The sequence below is a fragment of the Struthio camelus genome, chromosome 23 (assembly GCF_040807025.1).
Source record: "Struthio camelus isolate bStrCam1 chromosome 23, bStrCam1.hap1, whole genome shotgun sequence".
In the NCBI taxonomy this organism is placed as follows: Eukaryota; Metazoa; Chordata; class Aves; order Struthioniformes; family Struthionidae; genus Struthio; species Struthio camelus.
Window position 1 is genome coordinate 10205587 of NC_090964.1, and position 11175 is coordinate 10216761.

Genomic DNA, 11175 nt, shown 5'->3' on the forward strand with positions numbered 1-11175 from the left:
GCGCAGGTGACATAAAGCAGAGCCAGATCTAAGAGGTCAGGGTGTTTGCCAAGAGAGAAGGCACCGACTGCCCTGGGAGGCAGCAGATTGTGCGGGGTTTGCGTTCTCGCCAGCTTTGTTGCAGGAGTAACTCAGTGCTGTCCTGGCTGGCGGCAGGGGAGAGGCGACTGCAAACTGAGGCTGAGGACACCCAGGTTGCTTCTCCTGCATTCCCCGCGCAACCCTGGCCAAGTGACCTCTCCTGCCTGGCCGAGCTGCTGCGACCAGCTGCTTCGTGCTGTGCTCAGTTCCCAGCACAAGCTGCCAGTCCCAGCTGGCTCCGGCGCGGCTGCTAGCCCGACCAGGCTCTGGCGGGGGGGACCAGCGCCAAGAGCCACCCCGCTCAAGACAGGTTCAAAGCACACCCCTTTTCCTGCCTCGCCGTTCCCATCCGCCGGGGTTACAGCCTGGCTCCTCTCTAGCCACCAGCTCCCATTTCCTTGGCAGAGACGGCTGCAGCACTAAGTGCCGGGCGACGCTCTGAGCTGCCGCGAGGGCTCCCGAAGCCTGGCAGGCCGTCAGCCCCCGGTGCTCCGTCCGCCTCCAGCACGGAGCCGCTGTGCTCCGCTCGGGGCTCGGGGAGGGGGCAGGGGGACCCCAGGGCTGCAGCTGGGCAAGGATGGGAGCCACCTGGGAGGATGTCTGAGCACAGGGGAAGCCCGGGGAGCCCCCGCCTGCTGCGGAGGGACCTAGCAGCTGGGTGCTGAGCAATCGCTCGGTGTCACCGCCCAGCAGCCGCGCCGGGAGCGCGAGGCCAGCCGGGCTCTCCCCAGCTGCAGCCGACCTGCTGCATCGCCTTCGACGGCTGCATCCCCGAGAGCGCGCAGCACCGTGCGCCTCGCTCAGCCCCTGGCTGGCCTGCCGGGCTGCCAGCCCCCAGGCCTGCTACCAGCTCTCAGCGTGCTCGATCTGGGCTGGGGAATCTGCCAGCCTCGCCGCCGGCCCCGGCAGGAGCCCGACGCTGCGCGAGCAGGAGGCTGCGATGCGGCTGCTCCCGCATCTCCCAGCCCTGAAGCGCAGGGCAGCAGCCCGCGAGCGCGGCCTCCCTGCTGCGGCGGGCGCTGGGCAGGCGGCAGAGGGGCAGTTCCCTCCACGGCACCCGGCAAACGGCCATCTCCTGCGCTCCTCTGACCCCTGCCCTGTGCTTCCCCTGCAGCTGGAGAGCTACTTCCAGGGCGGCGCGAAGACGGAGCCGGCGGAGACGCAGCTGCACGCGGTGCACGACCACACGGCCGCGATGCTGAAATGGGCACGAGCCTCCTGAGCCAGGCGGCCGAGCAAAGCCACAAGCTCACCGACACGGAGACGCGGGTAGCGCCCGGGGCTGCCCTGCCTGGCCGGCCCCGGGGGACGTGCCGGGCTGGGGAGGTGAGAGGATCCCCAGGCTGGCGCCACGGCCGCTGCTGACTGTCCCCTGCAGAGACCTCCCTGGCGCCCGAGGCAGAGCCGAAGGGCTTCGAGGACTGTGCAGCGCCCACCGCTCCGGCTTGGCTGCCAGCAGCGTCTACATGCTGCACGTCCCCAACTCCGCGGCCTCGGCCCGGGTGAGCCTGCGCGTCCCCGCGGCCGAGCTGGGCCAGCCCTCACCTCTCTGCCCCGTGTCTTGCCCAGGACGTGGCTGCGAGGGGTGCTCAGGGGGCGTCTGCACGTATGCGGCCCGGGGGACAAGCGGGTAAAGCACTGGGGCGCCTCGGCTCTCTCCCTGGTCTGTGCAGGGCACCGGCTCAGTGCACAGCTTGTGGCAGTGACATCCTCTCCTGGGCCTCAGTTTACCTGGTACCATGTTCTGGTACCGCGTGGGAAAGGGAAGATGCTCTGGGGTTCAGTGCCTGGAAACGCAGCAGATTTTCCTTAGCCCAGAAAAGCTGCTGCAGGGATCGAGGAGCGCGGCTGGCCCCCGTGCCGCTGGCTGCTTGCCTCCCCGGGGAGCCCAGCTCGCCAGTGTCACCCATCTGCGGCCACAGGGCTCGCCTTGCTGCAGCCCCCACTTTGGTGCTGGCCGTGGGACTCCTGGTGCCCCGGCATGAACCTGCCGTCCCCTTCCCAGGCGCTCTGTGACATGGAGACCAGGGCAGGGGGCTGCACCGTCATCCGGCGCCGGCAGGACGGCTCCGTGGACTTCCACCGCACCTGGCACGTAAGACCCTCCCGCCACCCCACGCCGCTTGGGAACACCAGCGCTTCCTTGCTGGGGCAGGAAGGGCTTCCCGTGCAGCCAGGAATAGCCGGCTATTTCCAGGGGCCGGGGGACCCGCAGCCCAGCTGCCCGGCACGTGCTGGGGCTGATGGTGGAGCAGGGGTTGCGTGCGGGGCTGCAGCGGGCATTGAGCGGGAGGCAGCATCGCCCATGCTGCTCCCCATCACCACCTTCCCCTGCAGGGCTTCGGGTCGCCCTCGGGGGAGCACGGGCTGGGGAACGAGCTCCTGCACCGCCTCACCTCGCGGAGGCCCTGCGCCCTGCGGATCCAGCTGCGGGGCTGGGACGGCAACCAGGCGCATTGCCTGTACGGGCACTTCCCGAGGGCGGCGAGGAGCAGAGCCACCGGTGAGTCCCGGGGAGCCTGGCCAGGCCCGGGCTTCGGCAGCTGCTCTGGCACCGGGTCTGGCCAAGCATCTGGCTCCGACCCGCTGGAATCGCTCCTCCCCGCTCCGTGCCTGCCCTCGGCTCCCAGGGCTGGGCGACGCCGGCTCTCCCCGCGCAGCCGCGCTGCTCAGACCGTGCGAGCCATAGCCCCGGCCTGCCCAGGGCCAAGGCGAATATCGGCTGTCACCACCCCGTTTGTTTTATCGGGGCAACCGTGCGAGAAAGCCACAAAGCAAACAGCATCTGCGTGGTGCCCGGGGGCTGCCCGCGGCTGCCCGTGCCGCCCTGGCTCGCGCAGCACCCGTCCTCACGGCTCTGGGATGGTCACCGGGCTGGACCCCAGGCTCCTTCCAGGCCTGACCTGCCTGGCACACTCACCATGGGGCCAGGCTGGGAGCTGCCCCCAGCCCCGGTCCGCGCGTCCCCAGGCTGCCCACCTCGAGGCCGAGCAGGATGAGAGCGAACGCGGTGCAGCGTGCCGTCCATGCGCACCGCAGCCCTCCCCGCCCTGCCGCCAGGCGCTCGCGGCTGTGCCGGAGCCGGGGGCAGCTCTGCTGCGGCCGAGCTGAGCTGTCCCCAGGAGCCGGCTGGGCTGCGCGGGGCTGCTCTGCGCGTCCCTGCCTGCAGCCCCGTTGGGGCCGGGCGGCGCACGGGCGGTGGGGTGGAAGCGTGTCCTGCCATCAGCGAAGGGTGGCAGGGCCAGGGCGCAGGAGGGCACCAGAGCCAGGGCCTCACAGCAGGCCAGGCACGGTGTGGTCTGGGGCCAGCGCCGGTGTCACGGACGTGCTGGTGGGGGGCTCTGGACCCATGGCAGGAGGGAGCAAGACCCTGCCCACCACGGCCAGCAAGCGTGCATGCTCAGGGCTTGGTGGAGACGGGGCATCGCAGATGCTGGGCTGGGCTGGCCAAGAAGTCACTGGCCTTTGCCCTGGAGGCCAGGGCTGGGCAGGGGCACCTCTCCCTGGGGAGCAGCGGGGGCTCCCGGGCCGTGTGCGCTCCCTGAGCCACCGCAGCCTCTCCTGCCCGGGCCACGCGCGGGCCCGGGCTGCCCCGACGCTGCCCGCGCCGCGCTCCCCTCGCCGCCCTCGAAAAGCAGCTCGAGCTCGGGACCGCGCCGGCTCCGCTCGGGACCGCGCCGGCTCCGCGCTCGGGACCGCGCCGGCTCCGCTCGGGACCGCGCCGGCTCCGCCGCCGCTTCTTCGTGTCAGCGCAGAGCGTCGCCCCCGCGGCCGCCCCGCTCCGCTTCGCCCCGCCGCGCCCATCGGCCGCGCAGCGCCGCCTCGGGGCCCGTCCCGGGAGCGGAGCGGAGCCGCGCCGAGCCGGGCCAGGCCGAGCCGGGCCAGGCCGAGCCGAGCCGAGCCGAGCCGAGCCGAGCCGGGCCGAGCCGGGCCGATCCGCGCCGATCCGCGCCGGCCGCCGGGCTGGGCGCTGCGGCCCCGGGAGCGCCCGTCGGGCCCGTCGGGCCGCTGCGCGCCGCGGCGGCGGGGCCATGGCCGGGCTGGGCGCCGCCGCGCTGCTGCTGGGCGCCGCGCTGTCCTGCGGGCAGCCCTTGCCTTTCCCCTTCCCCTTCCTGGACCCGGCGCTGCCCTGGCACCGCCGCCTCGACGACCTCGTGGGCCGCCTCACCCCCGCCGAGATGGTGCTGCAGGTGCGGGCGGGGGTCCGGCGGGTGCGGCGGGTGCGGCGGGTCCGGCCCCCCCACCCCGGTGCAGCGTTTCTGCCCCGCAGGTGGCGAGGGGGGGTGCCCTGAGCAACGGCCCCGCGCCCCCCATCCCGCGCCTGGGCATCGGGCCCTACAACTGGAACACGGAGTGCCTGCGGGGCGACGCCGAGGCGGCCGGCTGGGCCACCGCCTTCCCCCAGGCGCTGGGGCTCGCCGCCTCCTTCAGGTACCGGCCCTCCGAGCCCCGGGGCCAGCTCTCGTAGCCCCGATGCCGACCCTCGGGGCCCCGGGGCTGGCGGGGATGGGGGCGCGCGCGGGACGGGGCCCTTGGGCTCCCCGTCGCTCCCTAACGCTTCTCGCCCCGCAGCCCTGAGCTCGTCTACCGCGTGGCCAACGCCACCGCCACCGAAGTGAGAGCCAAGCACAACCATTTCGTTGCCACGGGCCACTACGAGGACCACACGGGGCTCAGCTGCTTCAGCCCGGTGCTGAACATCATGCGGCACCCGCTGTGGGGCAGGAACCAGGTGCCGCGGGCGTGGGGAGGCCGGGCCGCCGGCCTGGGTGCTGGGCCAGGCGGGGAGCTGCAGGCCAGGATTAGGCCTTGCAGGACCGTCCCCGAACAGCCTCAGGGTGGCAGCAGCTCCATGGGGAGCTGGCGAATCCCGGGGGCAGGAGCACGTGCTGAGGACGGGAAGGTGCTGGGGCTGGAGCGGGTCCCCCCCCCACCCCGGGGGGAGCCGTACAGCGTGGCCGACTGGAGCAGCGGTGACGCATCGCTCTGTGCACCCGTCAGGAGACGTACGGGGAGGACCCGTTCCTCACCGCGGAGCTGGGTGTGAGCTTCGTGCAGGGGCTGCAGGGCCAGCACCCGCGCTACGTCAAGGCGAGCGCCGGCTGCAAGCACTTCAGCGTGCACGGGGGTCCCGAGAACATCCCTGTCTCCAGGCTCAGCTTCGACGCCAAGGTGAGCTCGGCCGGGCGCGCCACGGGGGGGTGGGCAGGGGGCTCCCCCAAGCGCTGACCCCGTCTCTGCTCCTCGGTGCTCGCAGGTGCTGGAGCGGGACTGGCGCATGACCTTCCTGCCCCAGTTCCAGGCCTGCGTGCGTGCCGGGTCCTACAGCTTCATGTGCAGCTACAACAGGTACCGAGCGCGGCAGGGCTCGTGGTGGGGCGGCCGCGAGGGTGCAGGGATGCCCCGTGGCCGTGGCCCGTTCATGCTTGCCGGTGCCAGCTGCCGTGCTGCAGCCCACCCGATGCCCTCTCCTCCGGCAGGATCAACGGCGTTCCTGCCTGCGCCAACAAGAAGCTGCTGACGGACATCCTGCGGGGCGAGTGGGGCTTCGAGGGCTACGTGGTGAGCGACGAGGGTGCTGTGGAGCTCATCATGCTGGGACACCACTACACGAGCAGCTTCCTGGAGACGGCCGTGGGTGAGCGCGCGGGGCCCGCGGGAGGGACGCGGGATCCCCAGGGGCCGCGCAGTGACAGCGCGCTGTCTCCCATCCCTCGGGCACGGCAGCTGCGGTGAACGCCGGCTGCAACCTGGAGCTCTCCTACGGCCTGAGGAACAACGTCTTCATGCACATCACCCAGGCCTTGGCCATGGGCAACGTCACGCTGGAGGTGAGCCGGGAGGGCGCTGGGGCGCGGGGCAGGGCTGGGGCTGCTCCCTGCCCTCGCTCTGCGCCCCGGCCGCCCCGTGCTGAGCGTGACCGAGGTCTTGGTGCTGGGGGTCTTTGCAGACGTTGCGTGCCCGGGTCCGGCCCCTCTTCTACACCCGCCTGCGGCTGGGGGAGTTCGACCCCCCGGCCCTGAACCCCTACAGCAGCCTGGACCTGAGCGCCGTGCAGAGCCCCGCGCACCGCACCCTCGCGCTGGAAGCTGCCGTCAAGAGCTTCGTCCTGCTGAAGAACGTGCGGGACACGCTGCCCCTCCGGGCGCAGGAGCTGCGCGGCCGGCGCGTCGCGGTGAGCCGGGCAGACCGGCCGGCCGGCGCCGGAGCTGGGGGCCGCCGGCGAGCCCGCGGGGCCGCCTCGCTCCGCAGCCGGGGCGTCGCGTCTCCTGCCTGGGAGCGCAGGGCTGCCCCTGCTCGTCCTCAGCCCCCTCCGCTCTGCAGGTGGTGGGCCCCTTTGCTGACAACCCCAGGGTCCTGTTTGGGGACTACGCGCCCATCCCGGAGCCGCAGTACATTTATACGCCCCGGTAAGACAGGACGATGCCTCCGTCCACCCCTCGGTCCCGCCGGGAGAGCCCTGGGGCTCGCTTTGCCCCGGGCTGCTGCTGGGGCCGCGCGGCCCGTCCCTGCGAGGGACATGCTCGTCCCCAAGGCAGAGGTGCCTTAACGCTGCCGGCGTCGGAGCCTGGACACGCGCTGGTTTTCCCTGGCGCAGGAGGGGTCTGGAGATGCTGCCAGCCAACGTCAGCTTCGCGGCGGGCTGCAGCGAGCCGCGGTGCCAGCAGTACTCGCCGGCCGAGGTGGAGGGAGCAGCGCGGGGCGCCGACGTGGTGGTGGTGTGCCTGGGCACGGGTGCGTGGGGCCGGGGCGGCCGGCCGGCCGGCGGGCAGAGCCACGGGGAGGAGCAGGGCGCCGGCGGCCGCTCCGGCCTGCTGAGCCCTCGGCGCTGCTCTGCCCCGTCCGTCCGCGGTGCCCGGCTTAGCCAGCTCTTCCTTGGCTCTCGCCCGCAGGGACGGACGTGGAGATGGAGGGGAAGGACCGCGAGGACCTGTCCCTGCCAGGCCACCAGCTGGAGCTGCTGCAGGACGCCGTGCGCGCAGGTAGGGGCTCAGCGCCGGGGCTCAGCGCCAGCTTGACGCCACCCGTTGCCCATCCCATGGGGCGCCCCAGGCACCCGCCAGTGGCGGGTCGCGGTGACAGCCCGTGTCCCTCCAGCTGCCGGGCGCCCCGTCGTGCTGCTGCTGTTCAACGCGGGGCCGCTGGACGTGAGCTGGGCGCAGGCGCACGACGGCGTGGGGGCCATCCTGGCGTGCTTCTTCCCGGCCCAGGCCACCGGCCTCGCCGTCGCCCGGGTGCTGCTGGGCGAGGAGGGCGCCAACCCGGCCGGCCGGCTCCCGGCCACTTGGCCGGCCGGCATGCAGCAGGTGAGGCCAGGGCAGCCCCCGCGCCGGCCGCCCCGCGGTCCACCCCCAGCCTGCCTCCGACGCGGCCGCTTCCCGCAGGTGCCGCCGATGGAGAACTACACCATGGAGGGGCGGACGTACCGCTACTACGGGCAGGAGGCCCCGCTCTACCCCTTCGGGTACGGGCTGTCCTACACCACCTTCCGCTACCAGGACCTGGTCCTGAGCCCCACGGCGTTGCCCGCCTGCGCCAACCTCTCCGTGTCCGTGGTGGTGGAGAACACGGGGCAGCGGGACGGCGAGGAGGTGAGCGCCGCGGGCCCCCGGCTCTGCCCTGGCCGCAGCGGGGGGTACGGACGGTGCCGGGATCCCTCCTGGGGCGTTCGAGGGAGGGGGCAGCCGGGGGCCCGGAGGGTGCTGACGCCCGTCCCTGCTTCCAGGTGGTGCAGCTGTACCTGCGGTGGGAGCAGGCGTCCGTGCCGGTGCCCCGCTGGCAGCTGGTGGCCTTCCGCCGGGTGGCCCTGCCGGCCGGCCGGGCGGCCAAGCTGCCCTTCCAGGTGACGGCGGCGCAGCGCGCCGTCTGGGCGCAGCAGTGGCGCCTGGAGCCCGGCGCCTTCACGCTCTTCGCCGGCGGGCAGCAGCCGGGCCAGGAGAGGCGGGCCAGCTCCGAGGTGCTCAGCCGGCAGTTCAGGGTGACCGGCGCCGCCCGGCCCCTGAGCCGCTGCTAGGGACGGCAGGGGCGCCGGAGGCGGCGGGGCGCCGGGAGCTCGGATGTCTGCCTTGCAATAAAGTCTGCCGGCGCAGCTCGGAGGAGGCCGGGGGCTGGTGCGGGGCCGGCCGGGCGCTCCTGCCCGGCGGATGTGCTGCGGCCGGGGAGGCACCCTGCCCGCCGGGGCTGCGGGGCAGAGGCGGCGCTGCCCGCTGCCCCTCGCCTGGGGAATGCGCTGGAGCAGGCCCAGGCGCCTCCGGGAGAGCTATAAATAGAGCCCGGGGCGCAGGCACAGGCGGCCAGCGCGGGGGCACGGGCAGGGTGCGGGGCCGCCGGGACGGCACGGGACGCGGGCCCGGGGGGGCGCGGGCTGCTCCGACCCGCGCCTGCCTCGCTGCGGGGCCCCCGGCATCTGTTCCTCTGAAAATAGCCCTGAGCGTTTTCTCTTGCTGCCGGGGCTCAGGGATTTCCCAAAGCCGCCTGCCCGGCCCCTGCTCAGCCCCTCGGCGGCAGCAGCGGGACCGGCGCTGGGGGAGCAGCTCCCTCCCTGCGGGGCGGCCGGCGGTCCGGCAGCGGTGCCGGCGTGGGGCGCCGCGCGGCAGGGACGGGATCCTCCCCAGCGCCGGGGGCCGGCGGGCAAGGTGGGGCTGGCGGTGAGCATGTGAGGCTGCCCCGGCCCAGCACAATTACATCAGGGCACTAATTACAGATGCTGCCCAGGATAATTACAGCGCGGCTGCGGCAGGGCAGGGCTCAGCCTGGCGCTGGCCCGTTTGGCACCCACGTGCCCGGGGTGCAGGCCCTGCCGCCGCTCGGCGGCCAGCGCGATGCCATCCCCGCCTGCCCTGGGGACAGCGCCGGCCCCCTCCGGGCTCCCTGCGATGCTGCCTGCCCCCGGCAAAGCCCTGGGGCGAGCGCAGCCAGCGGCGGTGGCTTCCCCCGGCCCCGTGCAGGCAGGGATGTGCCGGCTACGCGGAGCCGCCGCCGCCGCCACCGCCTGGGCAGCCGCCAGCCCAGCCCTGCTCCGGGGAGAGCGCTCGGCCGGTCCCGCGCTCCGGCTGCCCTGCAGCTCGCGGGGGCAGCGGGGGGATTTTGCGGGCAGAGGTTCGGATCGACCCCTGCGGGTGCAATAACACCGGCTAGGTGCCGGTCCTGGCATCCTTTCTGGGACTGCGCCGTCCCTCTCTCGACCGCCGCCGCTGCGGGCTCTTCGGGGTGCCGGGCTGGAGGGTGCCCAGCGCCTGCGACGGGAGCGCGGGCGGGTGACATCGCCCTGCGCACGGGGCGGCGGGGCGGGAGCAGCCCGGGGCTGGGCGGGCGAAGGCAGGGGGGAAGGGGGGGGCGGCGGCGGGGATGGGGACTTTGCCCGCTGATGTCAGTGCCGTCAGCACTGATTTGTTTGCCATCCTCGCATCGCTGTTTGCCTGCCGTCGGCGTGCGGGCCGGGAGCAGCCGGGGCGAGCCGGCTCGCGTCTTTGCTCCGATCCTGCCGTGGTTCGGGCTCCGGGGGGGGGCTGCCGTGACCCGGCCGAGCAGCTGTTTGCAGGGGGCTGAAACAGGCCCTTTGGGACCCCTGGGCTCAGGGGCATCAGCCCTGCCGAGGACGCGGTGGCAGGCCATGGCGCGGTCCTGGGGTTTGCATGCCGTGCGCAGCCCGTGGGACATGGGGGGGCTGTGGATGGTGCTGAGAGGGGCTCACCGAGACTCCGGGCTGCCCGTGCAGCGCCGGGGGGACATGCTGGCCGGACGCCGGCCTCCGGCAGCGCCAGCTCCCGCGCTGGTGGGGCCGGGCTCCTCGGGCAGCAGCTGCTCATTGCTCTTGGATTTTGGGGGATGCTCAGCACCCCGCCAGCTCCCTGCAGGAGCTGAGCATCTCTGCCCCACGCGGTGTCGCGGCGAGGTGTCCGGGGCACGGGGCTGGGACGAGAGCTGCCCGGGGTCCCTCTCCGCAGCCCCCTCCCCGGCCAAGGTCGAGCCCTCGGCAGGGAGGGCGAGGAGCACGGCTGGCCTTGAGGACTGCAGCGCCATCGGCCCAGCCTGCTCCTAATTAGCTCATGGATTTTTCCATGAGACGGGGAAGGGTGGCCGTTCCCAGCACCCGCGGGAACTGGGGGGGGATGGCCCCGGAAACCCGGACGTGGCGGGGGCTCAGCCGGCAGCGGAGCGATCCATAGCTGCTCTGCCTGTTACATAACCCTATCGACGCGGCCGGCCCAGGCAGCCGCAGCCCTCGGCATCGCCGCCCGGCGCCGCGAGTGCCGGCACAGCGCCCGGTCCCCTCCGCGCTTCCCGGCTCCGTGCCCCCTTCCTCGCCATGCCCCCTGCTCCCGGCTGGCCCGGCAGCGCGGAGGACCCCGGCCCGGCCGGACCCCGGCGGGGCCCCCGCTGCCTGCTCCAAGCCGAGGCGGGGGCGCGAGGCGCTGGGCAACGCGCCTGCGGTGCTCCCCGACCTCCGTGCCGCCCGCCCGTGCCTCGGCCTCGCCAGGCAAAGCTGGCTGCGGAAGCGGCCCGGCGGCGGGGCGGCCCGGCGGCCCCAGCCCGGCTCCGGCTCCGCTGGGGCCCCTTGCGTGCCGGCCTTTGTCGTGGAAACGAGGGGCTGCAGGGCCGAGGCCGGGGGCTGCGCGCGCAGGCGCAGCGGGGCTCGCTGCGTCCCCGTGCCTCTCCCAGCCGGGGCCGGCGGCTCCCGGCTGCCCCAGCCCCGCCGGTTCCTTCTCGCCGGCATGTCCCCTGCGTCTGCGCGTGGGTGCGGGCCCGCCGGGCTCTCCGGGGTAAGGGGAGGGCGTCCCGCGCTGGGCACGTCCCGGCGATGCTCCTGGGCCGCGCGCGCTCCCGGCACGGCCCCGGCCCGCGTGGGTTGCGCAGCTCTCGGCGCCGCCGCTCGGCGTGCGGCATTCCCCGGCGGAGAGCCCGCCGGGAGGTTCGGGGAAACCTCTGTCCTGAGCTGAGCCAGGCGAAGAGCCCGGGGGCCGCCCAGGCCCCTGCTCCTTTCCTTAGCGGGGCCGGGAGAGCAGCATCCTGCCGGCCCCACCGGGCTCACGCGTCGCGGGAGCGCGTCCCCCACGGCCCCATCTGCAGCGGGGCGAGCGGGGCCGCCTCGCC

The 11175-nt window shown here is 74.0% G+C and overlaps 1 protein-coding gene across 1 annotated transcript; it reads left to right on the forward strand.

Annotated features, from left to right (window-relative positions):
• Nucleotides 1-4080: 4080 nt before the first annotated feature.
• LOC138062039 (uncharacterized) lies at nt 4081-8177 on the forward strand. The gene is made up of 14 exons (XM_068917570.1): nt 4081-4271; nt 4352-4512; nt 4654-4813; nt 5083-5253; nt 5339-5430; nt 5562-5719; nt 5809-5912; nt 6032-6256; nt 6406-6491; nt 6680-6816; nt 6975-7064; nt 7180-7388; nt 7467-7673; nt 7808-8177. Exons 1-14 carry the CDS (start codon nt 4113-4115, stop codon nt 8093-8095), a joined length of 2247 nt encoding a protein of 748 aa, XP_068773671.1. The 5' UTR covers nt 4081-4112; the 3' UTR covers nt 8096-8177.
• Nucleotides 8178-11175: the final 2998 nt, after the last annotated feature.